This window comes from Bos mutus, chromosome 25 (assembly GCF_027580195.1).
Source record: "Bos mutus isolate GX-2022 chromosome 25, NWIPB_WYAK_1.1, whole genome shotgun sequence".
In the NCBI taxonomy this organism is placed as follows: domain Eukaryota; kingdom Metazoa; phylum Chordata; class Mammalia; order Artiodactyla; family Bovidae; genus Bos; species Bos mutus.
In genome coordinates this window covers 23805967-23825052 of record NC_091641.1, presented here as the reverse complement: position 1 = coordinate 23825052, position 19086 = coordinate 23805967, and the positions used below count along the sequence as shown (strand labels likewise).

Here is a 19086-nt window from a genome sequence, read left to right as displayed (position 1 = left end):
TTGTTGTTGTTGTTGTTGTTGTTGTTGTTGTTTTAATCATAAATGGATATTGAATTTTGTCAAAGGCTTTCTCTGCATCAATTGAGATAATCATATGGTTTTTATCTTTCAATTTGTTAGTGTGGTGTACTGTGTTGATTGATTTGTGGATATTGAAGAATCCTTGCATCCCTGGGATAAAGCCCACTTGGACATGATGTATGATCTTTTTAAACTGTTGTTGGATTCTGTTTGCTAGAATTTTGTTAAGGATTTTTGCATCTATGTTCATCAGTGATATTGGCCTGTAGTTTTCTATTTTTGTGGCATCTTTGTCTGGTTTTGGTATTAGGGTGATGGTGGTCTCATAGACTGAGTTTGGAAGTTTATCTTCCTCTGCAATTTCCTGGAAGAGTTTGAGTAGGATAGGTGTTAGCCCTTCTCTAAATTTTTGGTGGAATTCAGCTGTGAAGCTGTTTGGTCCTGGGCTTTTGTTTGCTGGAAGATTTCTGATTACAGTTTCAATTTCTGTGCTTGTGATGTGTCTGTTATGATTTTCTATTTCTTCTTCATTCAGTTTTGGAAAGTTGTACTTTTCTAAGAATTTGTCCATTTCTTCCAAGTTGTGCATTTTATTGGCATATAGTTGCTGATAGTAGTCTCTTATGATCCTATGTATTTCTGTGTTGTCTGTTGTGATCTCCCAATTTTCATTTCTAATTTTGTTGATTTCATTCTTCTCTGTTTCTTGATGAGTCTGGCTAATGGTTTGTCAATTTTATTTATCTTCTCAAGGAACCAGCTTTTAGCTTTGTTGATTTTTGCTATGGTCTCTTTTGTTTCTTTTGCATTTATTTCTGCCCTAATTTTAAGATTTCTTTCCTTCTACTAATCCAACCAGTCCATCCAAAAGGAAATCATTCCTGGGTGTTCATTGGAGGGACTGATGTTGAAGCTGAAACTCCAATACTTTGGACACTTGATGCAGAGAGCTGACTCATTTTAAAAGACCCCGATGATGGGAAAGATTGAGGGCAGGAGGAGAAAGGGACAACAGAGGATGAGATGGTTGGATGGCATCACTGATACAATGGACATGGGTTTGGGTGGACTCTGGGAGTTGGTGATGGACAGGGATGCCTTGAGTATTGTGGTTCGTGAAGTCGCAAAGAGTTGGACACAACTGAGCGAATGAACTGAACTGAACTAACCCTGGGGTTCTTCATTTCTTCCTTTTCTAATTGCTTTAGGTGTAGAGTTAGGTTATTTATTTGACTTTTTTCTTGTTTCTTGAGGTAAGCCTGTATTGCTATGAACCTTTCCTTTAGTGTCACTTTTACAGTGTCCCATAGGTTTTGGGTTGTTGTGTTTTCATTTTCATTCATTTCTATGCATATTTTGATTTCTTTTTTTATTTCTTCTGTGATTTGTTGGTTATTCAGCAGCTTGTTGTTCAGCCTCCATATGTTGAAATTTTTAATAGTTTTTCCTCCTGTAATTGACATCTATTCTTACTGCACTGTGGTCAGAAAAGATGCTTGGAATGATTTCAATGTTTTTGAATTTACCAAGGCTAGATTTATGGCCCAGGATGTGATCTATCCTGGAGAAGGTTTCATGTGCACTTGAGAAAGAGGTGAAATTTATTGTTTTGGAGTGAAATGTCCTATGCTGCTGCTGCTGCTAAGTCACTTTAGTCGTGTCTGACTGTGTGACCACATAGGCAGCAGCCCACCAAGTTCCACCATCCCTGGGATTCTCCAAGCAAGAATACTGGACTGGGTTGCCATTTGCTTCTCCAATGCATGCTTGCACACTAAGTCGCTTCAGTTGTGTCCAACTCTATGCGACCCTATGGACAGCAGCCTACCAGGCTCCTCTGTCCACAGGATTCTCTAGGCAAGAATACGGGAGTGGGTTGCTATTTCCTTCTCTGAAATGTCCTATAGATATCAGTTAGGTCTAACTGGTCTATTGTATCATTTAAAGTTTGTGTTTCCTTGTTAATTTTCTGTTCAGTTGATATATCCAAAGGTGTGAGTGGGGTATGAAAGTCTCCCACTATTATTGTGTTGTTGTTAATTTCCCCTTTCATACTTGTAAGCATTTGCCTTACATATCATGGTGCTCCTATGTTGGGTGTATATATATTTATAATTGTTATATCTTCTTCTTGGATTGATCCTTTGATCATTAGGTAGTGTCCTTCTTTGTCTCTTTTCACAGCCTTTATTTTAAAGTCTATTTTATCTGATATGAATATTGCTGCTCCTGCTTTTTTTTGGTCTCTATTTGCGTGGAATATCTTTTTCCAGTCCTTCGCTTTCAGTCTGTATGTGCCCTTTGTTTCGAGGTGGGTCTCTTGTAGGCAACATATGTAGGGGTCTTGTTTTTGTATCCATTCAGCCAGTCTTTGTCTTTTAGTTGGGGCATTCAACCCATTTACATTTAAAGTAATTACTGATAAGTATGATCCCGTTGCTGTTTGTTTTTTTGTTTTGGGTTTGAGTTTGTATACCCTTTCCTGTCTAGAGAAGATCCTTTAGCATTTGTTGGAGAGCTGGTTTGATGGTGTTGAATTCTCTCAGCTTTTGCTTGTCTGTAAAGCTTTTGATTTCTCCTTCATATTTGAATGAAATCCTTGATAGGTACAATAATCTGGATTGTAGGTTTTTATCTTTCATCACTTTAAGTATGTCCTGCCATTCCCTTCTGGCCTGAAGAGATTCTATTGAAAGATCAGCTGTTATCCTTATGGGAATCCCCTTGTGTGTTATTTGTTGTTTTTCTCTTGCTGCTTTTAATATTTGTTATTTGTGTTTGATCTTTGTTAATTTGATTAATATGTGTTTTGGGGTGTTTTGCCTTGGGTTTATCCTGTTTGGGAGTCTCTGGGTTTCTTGGACTTGGGTGATTGTTTCCTTCCCCATTTGAGGGAAGTTTTCAACTATTATCTCCTCAAGTATTTTCTCATGGTCTTTCTTTGTGTCTTCTTCTTCTGGGACTCCTATGATTCGAATGTTGAGGCATTTAACATTGTCCCAGAGGCCTCTGAGGTGATCCTCATTTCTTTTAATTCTTTTTTATTTTTTCCTCTCTGCTCATTTATTTCTACCATTCTATCTTCTACCTCACTTATCCTATCTGCCTCTGTTATTCTACTGTTGGTTCCCTCCAGAGTGTTTTTTATCTCATTTATTGCATTATTCATTATATATTGACTCTTTTTTATTCCTTCTAGGTCCTTGTTAAACATTTCTTGCATCTTCTCAATCCTTGTCTCCAGGCTATTTATCTGTAACTCCATTTTTGTTTTCAAGATTTTGGATCATTTTCACTACCATTATTCTGAATTCTTTTTCAGGTAGATTCCCTATCTCTTCCTCTTTTATTTGGTTTGGTGGGCATTTATCCTGTTCCTTTACCTGCTGAGTATTTCTCTGCCTTTTCATCTTGTTTATATTGCTGTGTTTGGGGGTGGGGGGCTTTCCATATTCTGGCAGTTTGTGGTTCCTCTTTATTGTGGAGGTTCCTCATTGTGGGTGGGGTTGAACAGGTGGCTTGTCAAGGTTTCCTGGTTAGGGAAGCTTGTGTCGGTGTTCTGGTGGGTGGAGCTGGATTTCTTCTCTCTGGAGTGCAATGAAGTGTCCAGTAGTGAGTTTTGACATGTCAGTGGGTTTGGTGTGACTTTGGGCAGCCTGTATATTGAAGCTCAGGTCTATGCTCCTGGGTTGCTGGAGAATTTGTGTGGTATGTCTTGCTCTGGAACTTGTTGGCTGTTGGATGGTGCTTGGTTTCAGTGTAAGTATGGAGGCTTTTGGATGAGCTCTTATCAATTAATGTTCCCTGGAGTCAGAAGTTCTCTGGTGGTCTCAGGTTTTGAACTTAAGCCTCCTGCCTCTGGATTTCAGTCTTATTCTTACAGTAGCCTCAAGACTTCTCCATCTATACAGCACCAATGATAAAACATCTAGGTTAATGATGAAAAGTTTCTCCACAGTGAGGGACACTGGAGAGATTCAGAGTTACATGGAGAAGAGAAGAGGGAGAAGGGAGATAGAGGTGACCAGGAGGAGAAAAAGGGGGAATCAAAAGGAGAGAGACAGATCCAGCCAGTAATCAGTTCCCTAAGTGTTCTCCACATTCTGGAACACACAAAGAGATTCACAGAGTTGGGTAGAGAAGAGAAGGGGGAGGAAGGAGGTGGAGGCGACCCATGGAGAGAGCAATCAAGCCAGTAATCACACTCCCAAGTAAAAATGGGTACTGAAGACTGGGTTCTTAAAGGTACAAAATTGATAACAAATGCCAAAAGGCAAAGATTAAAAATCTAGAGTAGAGGTTAGACTCTCAAAAATACAATATTAAAAAAACAAAACAAAGTCACAAACATTATAAAAAATATATATATATATATGAATTTTTCTCTAAAAATTAGGGTCTTTTTGCAAGGTAATGGTAGATTATAAAAATGAAAATTAAAGGAGTAATAGAGGACTTAAAAATTTTTTTAAAAATTTAATTTAAAAAATGACAGTAGCAAAAATATATATAGGAATTTCTCTGGAGCTGTTGTGGACATTGTGGGGTCAGTTCAGTTTCAGATAGTTCCTTAATCTGGCTTATACTTCTCAAGATTTATGCTGCTGCTGCTGCTGCTGCTGCTGCTGCTAAGTCACTTCAGTCATGTTCAACTCTGTGCAACCCCATAGATGGCAGCCCACCAGGCTCCTCCGTCCCTGGGATTCTCCAGGCAAGAACACCTGAGTGGATTGCCATTTCCTTCTCCAATGCATGAAAATGAAAAGTGAAAGTGAAGACGCTCAGTCGTGTCCAACTCTTAGCAACCCCATGGACTGCAGCCTACCAGGCTCCTCCGTCCGTGGGATTTTCCAGGCAAGAGTACTGGAGTGGGGTGCCATTGCCTTCTCCGTCTCAAGATCTATAGGCCCCTTCTAATGTAGTCAGTGCTAACTACAGGGTTTTAATCTGTTGCACCTGTCACTTCCAAAGTGGTTCCCTCTTTATTTTAGCTTCTTCTGTTTGCTGGTCTCTTCAGTGTTTAATTTCCACCCTGACACAAGGGGGTGAAGGTGGTCACTTATTTAGGCTCACTTTTTCAGTCACGCTGTGGGGAGGGAGGAACACTGCAAACAAATATCATTGGCGTGTGTGGGGAGTGCTCCCAGTGTTTCAGCTGCACTGTTGCCCCCACTCACGGCATGTGTGCTTTCCCAGTCTACACTGCTCAGGCTCCAGGTTGCTCTGCCAGAAACTGAGGCAGGCCCTGGGTTGTGTGCATTTCCCAGGTCTAAGCCACTCAGGTTCAGGTTCTCGAGTACTCCCCAAAGGCTTAGATTCAGTTGGGCCTGCGTTTTGTATCCTTCCCAGGTCCGAGCAGCTCAGGTGACCAGGTGCTTGCTGAGCACAGTCACCCCCAGGTGGGCAGTGGGTCTTATCGCCTCCCCCATCCCAGCCGCTCGGTTTTCTGGGTGTACAATGGGTGTGCCTTCTCAGGTGTGCCGTGTGTCTCTTCTGGGGAGCTGATCTCTGGCTGTGACCCTCCGGGCAGATGTCAACCATTCAGAATCCCAAGAACTCTTGGTTAGCAATGGAGCCTGTTTGCAGTTTGGTAAAGTATGCCTCTCTGGGGTCGTGATTGCCCTTTTCCAGCTCTGGCTGCCCCACCACCACCCACCTGCTTGTCTCCAGCAGGGATGGGCCGGTCCACAATCTGCTAGCTCTCCTCTGGTATTTGCTCAGTCCTTTGTTCTGTGAGCGGGCCTGGCAGTGCCTCAGGTTAGGGCTTTTCACAGGATAGTTCTCTCTCTCTTTTTTTATTTTTTTCTCTCTCTGGCTATCCCACAGTTTGAGTTGCTGTCTCACGTTAGTTCCCTCAGATTGCCCTCAGGGCATTCCAGTCCGGTCCTTACCCTAAGCAATGCAGCCCTCGCCTCCCTGTTCAGCCCCCTCTTGCTGGTGGCAGCTGCAAGTGCTGGAAGTTGCCGTTAGGCATGTAATCTGTGGGTTTAAATTATTTATTTATTTATTTTTCCTTCTGGTTATGTTGCCCTCTGAGATTCCAAGATTCCCCACTGAGCCACCATTAAGAGTGTTTCCTGGTGTTTGGAAACATCTCTTTTAAGACTCCTTTCCCGGGACGGATCTCCATCCCTACCCCTTCTGTCTCTCTTTTTATCTTTTATATTTTGTCCTACCTCCTTTTGATGACAATGGGCTGCCTTTCTGGGTGCCTGATGTCCTCTGCCAGCATTCAGAAGTTGTTTTGTGGAATTTGCTCAGCGTTCAAATGCTCTTTTGATGAATTTGTCAGGAAGAAAGTGGTCTCCCCATCCTATTCCTCTGCCATCTCAGGACCGCCTCCCAACATATGAATTTAATAAACAGAAACCTCAATTAAAATAGAATTGAAGGACCAGAAAGGGAAGCTATTATGAGAGCTTTAGAGGCTCTGGTAGGACTGAGTTGTTATTTAGTTCAAATCAGAGCTATCACTATTTATCAAACCAATAATTCTTGAATTTTTCATCTTATTTTCCTTTTATGAGGCCAATTATTTGGCTTCTGTAGCAAGTTTTTCTAAATGATCGTTTGGGGAAATACTCTTTGGACCATGACAGCCATGTCATGGTGAAGGGGCTTATGTAACTCAATGAAGCTATGAGCCATGTGGGGACACCAAGATGGGCGGGTCATAATGAAGTGTTCTAACAAAACGTGGCCCACTGGAAGAGGAAATGGCAACTCACTCCAATATTCTTGCCTGGAGAACCCCATGAACAGTATGAAAAGGCAGAAAGATATGACACCAGAAGATGAGCACCCCCAGATTGGAAGGTGTCCAATGTGCTACTGGGGAAGAGCAGAGGGCAATTACTAGTAGCTCCAGTAAGAAAGAAATGACTGGTCCAAAAAAAAGAAATGATGCTCAGCTCTGGATGTGTCTGGTGGTGAAAGTTAAGTCTGATGCTTTAAAGGATAATATTGCATAAGAAACTGGAATGTTATGTCCATGAATCAAGGTAAATTGGACATGGTCAATCAGGAGTCAGTAAGATTGAACATTGACATCTTATGAATGAGTGAAATAAAATAGATGGGAATGAATGAATTTAAATCAGATGAACATTATATCTATCACTGTGGGCAAAAATCCCTTAGACGAAATGGGGTAGCACTCATAGTCAACAGAAGAGCCCGAAATGCAGCACTTGGGTGCAGTCTCAAAAAACAACAGAATGATCTTCTTTCATTTCCAAAGCAAACCATTCAACGTCACAGTAACCAAGTTTATGTCCCAACCTCTATGCCAAAGAAGCTGAAGTTGAACAGTTCTATGAATACCTACAACACCTTCTAGAAATGATACCAAAAAAGATGTCCTTTTCATCATAGGAGGTTGGAATGCAAAAGTAGGAAGTTGTGAGATACCTGGAGTAACAGCCAAGTATGGCCTTGGAGAACAAAATGAAGCAGGGAAAAGGTTAACAGGGTTTTAGCATGAAAACATGTTGGTCATGGAAAATACCAATTTCCAACACATGAGCCAAATCTGCACAAAGATATCACCTAATGGCCAATACTGAAATCAGATTAATAATATTCTTTGCATCCAAAAGTGGAGAAGCTCTATACAATCAAAAAACAAGACCTGAAGCTGACTGTGACTCAGATCATGAGCTCCTTATTGCAAAATTCAGGCTTAAATTGAAGAAAGTAGGGAACATTTAGGCCATTCAGGTGTGACCTAAATCAAATCCCTTATGATTCTAAGTGGAGGTGATGAATAGATTCAGGGGACTAGATCTCATACACAGAATGCCTGAAGAACTATGGACAGAGGCTTGTTACATTGTACAGGAGGCAGTGACCAAAAGCATCCCAAAGCAATTGAAATGCAGGAAGGCACAGTGGTTGTCTGAGGAGGCTTTACAAATAGCTGAGGAAAGAAGAGAAGTGAAAGGCAAGTGAGAAGGGAAAGACAAATGTAGATTGAATGCAGACTTTGGGAGAATAACAAGGAGAGATAAGAAAGCCTTCTTAAGTGAACAATGCAAAGAAACAGAGGAAAACAGAATGGGAAAGACTAGAGATCTCTTCAAGAAAATTGGAGAGATCAAGGGAACCTTTCATGCAAGGATGTCCATGATAAAGGACAGAAATGGTAGGGACTTCACAGAAGCAGCAAAGGAGATTAAGAAAAGGTGACAAGAATACACAGAACTATACTAAAAAGGTCATAATGACCCAGATAACCACAATGGTGGTCACTCACCTAGAGCCAGTCACCCTCGAATGTGAAGTCGGGTGGGCCTTAGGAAGCATCACTACAAACAAAGCTAGTGGAGGTGATGGAACTTCAGCTGAACTATTTAAAATTCTAAAAGATGATGCTGCAAAAGTGCTGCACTCAATATGCCAACAAATCTGGAAAACTCAGCAGTGGCCACAGGACTGGAAAAGTTCAGTTTTCATTCCGGTCCCAAAGAAGCGCAATGCCAAAGAATGTTTAAACTACTGTACGATTGTTCTCATTTCACATCCTGCAAGTTTATGCTCAAAAACCTTCAGACAAGGCTTCAACAGTACGTGAACCAAGAACTTTCAAATGTACAATCTGGGTTTAGAAAAAGCAGAAGAACCAGAGATTAAATTGCCAACATTTGTTGGAACATGGAGAAAACAAGGGAGTTCCAGAAAAACACTACTTCTGCTTCATTGACTATGCTAAAGACTTTGTGTGGATCACAACAAACTGTGAAAAATTCTTAAAGAGATGGGAGTACCAGACCACCTCACCTGTCTCCTGAGAAACTTGTTTGCTAGTCAAGCAGAAACAGTTAGTACTGGACATGGAACAACAGACTGGTTCAAAACTGGGGAAGGAGTATGCCAAGGCTGTATATTGTCACCCAGCTTATTTAACTTATATGCAAAATACATCACGTGAAATCCTGGGCTGGATGAATCACAAGCTGGAATAAAGGTTGCTAGGAACAATAGCAACAAATTTAGATATGCAGACGATACCCCTCTAATGGTGGAAAGGGAAGAGGAACTAAAGAGTCTCTTGAGGAGTGTGAAAAAGCTGGCTTAAAACTCAACAGTCAAAAAAGTAAGATCATGGCATCCAGTCCCATCACCTAATGGCAAATAGATGGGGGATAGTGGAAATAGTGACAGATTTAATTTTCTTAGGCTCCAAAATCACTGCAGACAGTGACTGCAGCCATGAAATTAAAAGATGATTGCTCCTTGGAAGAAAAATTGTGACAAACCTGTGCTGTGCTTAGTCACTCAGTTGTGTTCAACTCTTTGAGACCTCATGGACTGTAGCCTGCCAGGCTCCTCTGTCCACCAGGCGAGAATACTAGAATGGGTGGTTATGCCCTCCCCCAGGGGATCTTCCCAATCCAGAAATTGAACCAGGGTCTCCTTTATTGCAGGTGGATTCTTCACCAGCTGAGCCACCAGGGAAGCCCAAGAATACTGAAGTGGGTAGCCTATCCATTCTCCAGGGGAACTTCCAAACCCAGGAATTGAACCAAGGTCTCCTGCATTGCAGGCAAATTCTTTATCAGCTGAGCTACCCAGGAAGCCCATGACAAACCTAGATAGCATATTAATAAGCAGAGACATCACTTTACTGACAAAGGTCCATATAGTCCTAGCTATGGTTTTTCCCTTAGTCATGTATGGGTGTGAGAGTTGGACCATAAAGAAGGCTATGTGTGTGCAAGTTGCTCCATCGTGTCTGACTCTTTGCAACCCCATGGACTGTAACCAGTCAGGCTCCTCTGTGGAATTCTCGCAAGAATACTGGAGTGGGTTGCCATTCCCTTCTCCAGAGGATCTTCTTAACCCAGGAATCAAACCCAGGTTTCCTGCATGACAGGAAGATTCTTTACCATCTGTGCCACAAGGGAAGCCCAAGGAAGGTTGCATGGTGAAGAACTGATGCTTTCAAATTGTGATTCTGGAGAAGACTTGAGACTCCCTTGGACTTCAAGGAGATCAAACCAGTCAATCCTAAATGATATCATTGGAGGGACTGAATGTTCATTGGAAGGACTGCTCCAGTACTTTGGCCATTTGACATGAAGAGCCAACTCATTGGAAAAGATCTTGATTCTGGAAAAGATTGAAGGCGAGAGGAGAAGGGGGTGGCAGAGGATGAAATGGTTAGATAGCATCACCAACTCAAGGGACATGAATTTGTGCAAACTCTGGGAGATAGTGCAGGACAGAGGAGCCTGGCATGCTGCAGTCCATGGGGTCACAAAAAGTTGGACAACACTGTTAAACCACAACAGCAGAACATCTAGAGAACTTGATATCATCCACATCAGCTTTCAGGATTTGTGACAAATCCTAAGTAAAACCCTGAGTCATTATGGTCCAGGTAAATTGCTTTTATTCCCAGGTAAGGCAAAAGGTGTTGGCTGGCTTCATCAACTAGAATACTAAAGAATGGACTGCATAAATATTGAAGAATTTGCTTCCAGTGGGAATGGATATTAGTAGTGATGAGGGTTAAGGACAATAAAGTATTGGGATAATGATTGTTTATTATTCAGAGGTCCTGGACAAATCTCTGCCCTCCACTTTCAGGTTTTTCCACTGGTAAAATAGAAATATGCAAGGGTTAGTCCAAGTATATGGAGAAGGAAATGGCAACCCACTCTAGTGTTCTTGCCTGGAGAATCTCAGGGAATCCCCCGAGAATCCCAGGGGAGCCTGGTGGGCTGCCATCTATGGGGTGGTGCAGAGTCAGACACGACTGAAGTGACTTAGCAGCAGCAGCAGCAGCAGTCCAAGGATAATGTGACTTTGAACCTTTTAATCTTCTATTCAGACGTTATGTCTTGCAGAGCTTCTTTACTTTTAGATATTGATTAATTCTGAGAAGAGGATTTGAAAGATCTATTAGAATCTTGATGGGAGGTGCACTGTGAATTTTGCCAATATCAGGTGGAGATTTTGCTCATTAGGAAGTTGGGAACCAATGCAACAGGGAGAGATGATCTGTGTTTCTAGAATTAGCTGTAGTACCATCAGACACAGAGCAAATAAATCATTCACATAGTTGGCTGCTTTGATGACTACTGTTAAATTCTAGAATTATTGGTTCCCTTTTTTGAGAAAGAAATTCTGACATGATAGTTTTCTAAGAAGTATCAGCCTAATAAATGGGTAGGGGCAGAGGCACTAAGGGGAAAAGTGTGTGTTATTTCTCAACCAGCCTGAACAAAAGGAAATGGATTCAGAGAGAATAATCTCTTGACATTCATTAGAGATCCCTTTTAATACTCCAAGACAGGGGACGCTTTATAGTAGTGTGATTGAGCACTGAGAGTATGGCTCCTGTGTCAGTTAGGACTGGAAGTGTTAGTCACTCAGTCATGTCCAACTCTTTGCAACCCCATGGATTTTAGCCTGCCAGGCTCCACTGTCTATGGAATTCTCCAGGCCAGAATACTGGAGTGAGTAGCAGCTCCCTTCTCCAGGGGATCTTCCCAACCCAGAGATCATTCAAGCTTTTCCCTATTAACAGTTTTCATCCAATACTGAGCTTGGCATTTAGTGATGAGCTGATATAAGTTGGAGAAACCAGATTAAGTTTGAGTGACTATATTAAATCACTCAGCGAATTTGTGAGGATCTTTGGTTATTTTGGGAAAATCTTTGACTATGGCTTATAGTTCTGCTTTAGTTCAAGGAATATAAAAAATTAAGGGTTTAGCTTCTGGATCTTCAGAAGGCTTAATTTTGAAGGAGCAGATATTGATTTATTCAGAGGAAAATAGGGTGGGGAGAATTTTAGGGGAAAAGGAAAGTTTGGTGAGAGAATTAGCAAGGAGGAACTGAGGATATGGAGAAGGTGTGGGAGGCATAGAAGGGAAAGAGGAAGATGGTGCTGTAAGTGGGGCCAGAGGAGGAGGGACTGTGTTAGAGCAATAAGACAGTCCCAGAGACTGACACTGAGACAAAAAAGCCAAGGAAGAAGAGCCTTAGGCTTCAAAGGGGACTTTGTCTTTCTTTGTTTACTTGCTTCAGTTAATTTTAAAATCAGATTTTGCAAAGAGGCAATTTGAGACTCCTGATAACATTTGAAAGTCTTAAAACACCAGTTGAAAGAGATGTTCCATTCAGTTTTGGAAATTTTAAAGCTGTATTTGTCCAATTTGGTTTAAAGAAAAATAAGTTTGGGGTTTTCAAAAGTTCCCCATAATAACCATTGATATTCTAAATTGTCTTTGATCAAGTCAATTTATATAGTTAGAAATTGGCATGAATGAAGACTGTGGTTTTCAAACATAAACTAGACCAGGGTCCTTGATGTGTGGGAGGGGCAAGGTGGAAATACTTAGATAACTGGGAATTCTATTTCCCAGAGGTTTTTCTCTAAGAAAGAATAATTTTCAAACAGTTGGAACAACTCAAGCAATCTTAATTGCTCGGAGGCCTAATGCCAGCCAGTGTTGAGGAACAGTTTGGCCCCCGAACTGAATTATCTGGTCCCAGAGGAGGTACATCAAAAGCAGCTCAGTGCAATTCCAGTAGAACAATCTCTATTCCAAAAGGATTGGGTCAAAGGCTGAGTCTGTACAATTCTGATTAACTAACCCCTGTTCCCAAAGAACTAGGCTCAAGTCCAGTCAGTTCTAGGAGAAACAGTCCTGGTTTCAAAGAGAATCATGTCAAAGGTTAGCACGTTCCAACTGGGACAGCCTGATTTTAGTATCAGGCTAAAGTTTCAATGGAGCACCCACACACAGAACAAGGCCTTAACTAGCAAGGATGAAACCTTTAAGTAGAACCTGAATAAAACCTGAGGAGCTTCAAAACACAAAGAGGGTAGAAGCTCAAACCTGAGAGAAAGACTTATCCTCAAACTCCAGGGCAGAATGTGGAGATGCACTGTTGCTGCTGCAGCTGCTAAGTCACTTCAGTCTTGTCCGACTCTGTGTGACCCCATAGACAGCAGCCCACCAGGCTCCCCTATCCCTGGGATTCTCCAGGCAAGAACACTGGAGTGGGTTGCCATTTCCTTCTCCAATGCATGAAAGTGAAAAATGAAAGTGAATTCGCTCAGTTGTGTCTGACTCGTAGCAACCCCATGAACTGCAGCCTACCAGGCTCCTCCATCTATGGGATTTTTCAGGCAAGAGTACTAGAGTGGGGTGCCATCGCCTTCTCCGTGAGATGCACTGTTATGTAGTCTTAATAAGGGCTTCAGCCAACCCCATGAGGAGTTCTGAAGCTAGGACAACTTTTCCCAGGGGAAGACAGGGAGAAGGGTCTCTATGCTCGTGTAGGTTGGGTTTGGATACAGGCTGCCCTGGAAAGAGATAACTCTCCTTTACTGCTGCACTCCCCAAGGTGGTTTGGCAGTGGGGGAGTAAGTCTTTCATTCCGGCAAAGGGATCTGAGTAGCACATCAAAGAATCCACCACACAGAATTTCAACCTCAAACTGATAGTGAGGCATTACGCCGAGTCTCTGAAATCAGACTGTTCCATTCAAAATTCATCTCCATTACATTTCTGAACAATTACTCTGTGCCTCAAATTCCTTATCTGTAAAGTGGGCTAGTGGCGTTACACCTTCACAGTTGTTAATATGAGTTAACATTAATATTTGTAAGGCATAATGCATTTGGAAGAGTGACCAGCACATTAGTAAACATTTCATAAGTATTTTTAAAAGGAGACTAGAAATCCAATCATAATATAAATTTTGAATTGTAACAGTATCTTGGAGGATCAGGTGGGGTGGTACTATCCCACAGTATAACACTATATTATTCAATAGATATGTCTCCTTTTTCGAGTTTCACATCTAGAATGCCCAGGGCAGTAGACTTTTTCCACTTCTTCCCTCCTTCCAGTAACTATATCTTTCTGCTTCCTTCTTCGTAATATGCAGAGTGGTTTTCCTCTTACCGTTAAACCCTGATCTCCCCTGAGACTTCGTTCTACCCCATCTACATCCAAGTGGCCAAACATTAAATATTTTAGGTCATACTGTCTTTATTGCAACTCTGCCCTGATACTATGAAAGCAGCCAGAGACGATTGTCAATGAATGGGTGGGGATGTGTTTAAACAAAACTTCATTTACAAAAACAGAGGAAGGTTGAATTTTGCCCAAAGACTATTGTTTGCCAGCTCCTGCTCTATTCCATTGTGATTTTAACAAACTCCTTCAACAAAGTCAGTCTTACTTTATGGAAGATTCCCATACCAGCTTCTATGATACTTTTTCTTTATCTGTATCCCTGCTGTTGGGGCTTCTCTGGTGGCTCAGTGGTAAAGAATCCACCCGCCAATGCAAGAGATGGGTTCATCCCTGGGTCAGAAAGAGCACGTGGAGAAGAAAACGGCAAGCGACTCCAGTATCCTTGCCTGGGAAATTCCATGGACAGAGGAGCCTGGTGGGCTACAGTCCATGGGGTTGCAAAACAGTTAGACACAACTTAGAGACTAAACACCAATCCCTTTTGTTATTCTTTGCATTAAACCCAAGACCATTCAACTCCTAGACCAAAGCCCTGGCAAGCTGATCCATATAGAGGGAGGTCAGTTCAGTTCAGTTCAGTCTCTCAGTCGTGTCCAACCCTTTGAGACCCCATGAACTGCAGCACGCCAGGCTTCCTGTCCATCATCAGCTCCTGGAACTTGCTCAAACTCATGTCCATAGAGTTGGTGATGCCATCCAATGATCTCATCCTCTGTCATCCCCTTCTCCTCCAGCCTTCAATCTTTCCCAGAATCAGGGTCTTTTCCAGTGAGTCAGTTCTTCGCATCAGGTGGCCAAAGTGTTGGAGTTTCAGCTTCAGCATCAGTCCTTCCAATGAATATTCAGGGATGATCTATTTTAGGGTTGAATGTTTGATCTTTTTGCAGTCCAAGGGACTCTCAAGAGTCTTCTCCAACACCACAGTTCAAAAGCATCAATTCTTCATTGCTCAGTTTTCTTTATAGTCCAACTCTCACATCCATACATGACTACTGGAAAAACCATAGCTTTGACTAGATGGACCTTTGTTGGCAAAGTAATGTCTCTGCTTTTGAATATGCTGTATAGGTTGGTCATAACTTTTCTTCTAAGGAGCAAGCACCTTTTAATTTCATGGCTGCAGTCACCATCTCCAGTGATTTTGGAGCCCAAGAAAATAAAGTCTTTCACAGTTTCCATTGTTTCCCCATCTATTTACCATGAAGTGATGGGATTGGATGCCATGATCTTTGTTTTTTGAATGTTGAGTTTTAAGCCAACTTTTTCACTCGCCTCTTTCACTTTCATCAAGAGGCTCTTTAGTTCTTATTTTCTTTCTGCCATTATCGTGATGTCGCCTACATATCTAAGGTTATTGATATTTTTCCCGGCAATCCTGATTCCAGCTTTTTGTTCACCCAGCCTGGCATTTCTCATGATGTGCTCTGCATATAAGTTAAATAAGCAGGGTGACAATATACAGCCTTGATGTACTCCTTTTCCTATTTGGAACCAGTCTGTTGTTCCATGTCCGGGTCTACTGTTGCCTCCTGACCTGCATACAGATTTCTCAGGAGGCAAGTCAGATGGTCTTGTATTCCTATCTCTTTCAGAATTTTCCACAGTTTATTGTAATCCACACAGTCAATGGCTTTGGCATAATCAATAAAGCAGAAGTAGATGTTTTTCTGGAACTCTCTTGCTTTTTTGATGATCCAACAGATGTTGGCAATTTGATCTCTGGCTCCTCTGCCTTTTCTAAATCCAGCTTGAACATCTGGAAGTTCACGGTTCATGTACTGTTGAAGCCTGGCTTGGAGAATTTTGAGCATTACTTTACTAGCCTGTAAGGTGAGTGCAATTGTGCAGTAGCTTGAGCATTCTTTGGCATTGCCATTGGGATGAAAACTGACCTTTTCCAGTCCTGTGGCCACTGCTGAGTTTTTCAAATTTGCTGGCATATTGAGTGCAGCACCTTCACAGCATCATCTTTTAGGATTTGAAATAGCTCAACTGGTGTTCTATCACCTCCACTAGCTTTATTAATAGTGATGCTTCAAAGGCCCACTTGACTTCACATTCCAGGAGGTGAGTGCTCATACAATAGTGATTATCTGGATTATGAAGAACTTTTTTGTACAGTCCTGTGTAGTCTTGCCACCTCTTCTTAATATCTTCTGCTTCTGTTAGCTCCATATCATTTCTGTCCTTTTTTGTGCCCATCTTTGCATGAAATATTCCCTTGGTATCTCTAATTTTCTTGAAGAGATCTCTCGACTTTCCCATTCTATTGTTTTCCTCTATTCTTTGCATTGATCACTGAGGAAGGCTTTCTTATCTCCTATCTCTTATCTTCATCTTATCTCATATGGCCTTATCTCTTATGTCTTTCCTTTTCTCCTTTGCCTTCTCTTCTATTCACAGCTATTTGTAAGCCCTCCTCAGACAACCATTTTGCTTTTTCAAGGACAGACAAATAGGAAATGATTGAGATGGAATTCAAAACCAGACCTTGTAACTCTTAGATATCTATCTATCTGTTCTACATTAATAGCCATACTTAATATTTTTGAGTGTTTACCCTGTTGGAGAGGAAGAAATTTTCCTCTACCTTTCTAGGTTCTTCCTGCTGGTCTAAGTATTAAATCAGTATGAGACAGATTAATAGGAGAAATCAAACACAAATTTAGTCATGTATTCTTGGGAGAGACTCAGGAAAACTCAATAACTCACCAAAAGAGTCAGAACCCTCACCTTAAATACCACATTCAGCTGAAGACAAAACATGATGTTGGGAGTAGTGGTTTAGGGAACCTCAAAAGGGTGTTAGGCAATTCTAATGGAAATGGAAAATCAAATATTTGGTAAATAAATGTTTTCTGAGCTGTATAGATACAATGGGTCACAGATGGACATTGATGTCTAGGCCCTGTTGAATCTTCCCCACACCCTAGACCATATTCTTTGCAGAGATATCTCAGGAACAAACTATTTAAACATTTTAAGCAGTTATGGGGTAAGGAACAAGAAAAGCATCCTGAGTCTTCTATTTCTTAAAAATAATAAGCCTAAATTAATCCTCACGCCCAAGAGGCACATTTTGAGCTGGCAAATTTTCTTCCCCTATAGCCTCATGCAAGAATTTAGTCTATGTAATTGCACTTTTTTATCACAACAACTCAACAAAGTTGTTATCCTTCAGTCTGCTCAGTGGGAATACTGAGTCTCAGAAAAACTAAGTGACCTGACCAAAGCCAGGCACATGGTAAAGGAAAGGCTGGAGCCCAGAGAGTCTGAGGTAAAAACTCAGATGGCTGTTTACTGTGTCATGTTGCATTCATCATGCTGCATCTTCACTCTTCTAGAGAATGTCAGAGACCAGCTAACTAATCTTTATGTTTAATCTCTTGTCCTCATCCCAGAACATTTTCTGAAGATTTGTATCACACAAGGGGTTTCCCAAGGGACTTACCAGGATCTGTCCTCACTCACCTGGAGCTTTTGGCCTCAAGAGTTTCCTCTCACTCTATAGCAATTCCTCTGAAAAATCCAACCCATTGGGGTCACAAATAACCCACTTTGGACTGATCTTTTCTCAACAGATAGAGTTCGTCTTAGATCTGCCCAAGACCAACACAGGGAAAATTCAGCGGTCAAAGCTTCGAGACAAGGAGTGGAAAAAGTCTGAGCAGGTCGGAGTCTAGTGATACCTGCAAGGTGCTTTACCTTAGATCCTACCCTTCTTCCCCTTTAAATCCATTTGAGTCATCTGCCTTCCTCTGGGGATATGAGATTCTTTATGACAAAACATGATCTGATTTTTGTCTTTCCTTGGTTATTATTTCAAAATCTTACCATGTTAGATATTGAAAAAAGAAAAAGAAAGGAGGAATGAGAAAGAGAGGAAAGGAAAGGAAACAGAAAAAAAGGTGGGGAAAGAAGAAAGAGAAATTAAAATAGCAATAAAAAGAAATTGAGAAATAAGAAAAGGAGGGAGGGATCATAAGATGGAGGCCAGGAGGAAAGATGGAAATAATTAGAGGGAAGAAGAAAAAAAGAAAGAGGAGAAAGGAAGAAATGAAGGAAAGAAAGAAGGTGGGAAGGTAGAAAGGGGAAAAAAGAAAAGACAGAACTCAATAAAATATCAATAGTAAGAGAAAATGATAAAGAAAAATGATGGGAGACAGGAAGAAGGGGAAAAAGGGAGGAGAGAAGGAAATTTTTAGTTTTCTCCCACAAATAGATAGTGACAAGAATCATGAAGAAAACTGAATCTTATCTAGGAAACAAAAGGCTATAACACCCCATCACACCCCTAGAACAAAATCTCCATACAGAGAGGCTTGTGAGTGTGGTTGGAAAATTAGAATCACCCTCAAGTAACTTCAGATTTGGGGGAAATCATGACCAGAGGAGGGGAAACACCATTTATTGAGCATTTGCCACATGCAAAGCACTGTCCATGCAAGCCATTTCACAAATACTATTATGTCTTATCTCAACGTGGCATCTACAGATTTCAGATCATGGCTATGAGAATAGTGCAGGCACCTCAAAAGGGTGGCCCTTCTCCCATGGCTTTTGTTTCTATTTTTTTGTTATCTACTCTTCCTAGTATCAATAATAAAATAATTTTAAAGTTAAGACCCTAAGGGTTATCTTTGGGGAAAACAAAGAAGTTTTGTTGAAGAATAAACCACAGAGTCAGTTCCTAAGACTTCTGGATCCCAGAGCCAGGGATCCAGGAGAGGGGTAAGGACTATGAGGGCTTTACCTATAACTAAGAGATGGAAGGTGAATCTTCCTAGCAGATTAAAGTTTAAAGTGAGTTGAAGAAAAAAGCAAAGGGTCTCTGAGAGTCTATGACTCTTCTTCTTAAGAATGCTTAGTAATAATAACAACAGCTTTAATAAGAATATCAATTATTTATAAAGTACTTGCTAAGTGTCAGGCCCTATGGCAAGATACACATATATTAATCTCACTTTTCAATTCAAGTTCTATTATTTTTTCCCATTTTATGTGGAAAAAACCTAAGATTTGGAGAGATTCAGTGATATTCTGCAAAGTCACGTAGCTGGTAAAT

The 19086-nt window shown here is 41.2% G+C and overlaps 1 protein-coding gene across 1 annotated transcript in view; it reads left to right on the top strand.

Annotated features, from left to right (window-relative positions):
- LOC102271620 (acyl-coenzyme A synthetase ACSM2B, mitochondrial) overlaps positions 1 to 17704 on the top strand; it is a 46274-nt gene extending 28570 nt beyond the window's left edge. The window contains exon 13 of the mRNA XM_070362576.1: positions 17603 to 17704. Coding sequence (XP_070218677.1) covers positions 17603 to 17704 — 102 coding nt within the window. The remainder of the gene's footprint in view (positions 1 to 17602) is intronic.
- Positions 17705 to 19086: the final 1382 nt, after the last annotated feature.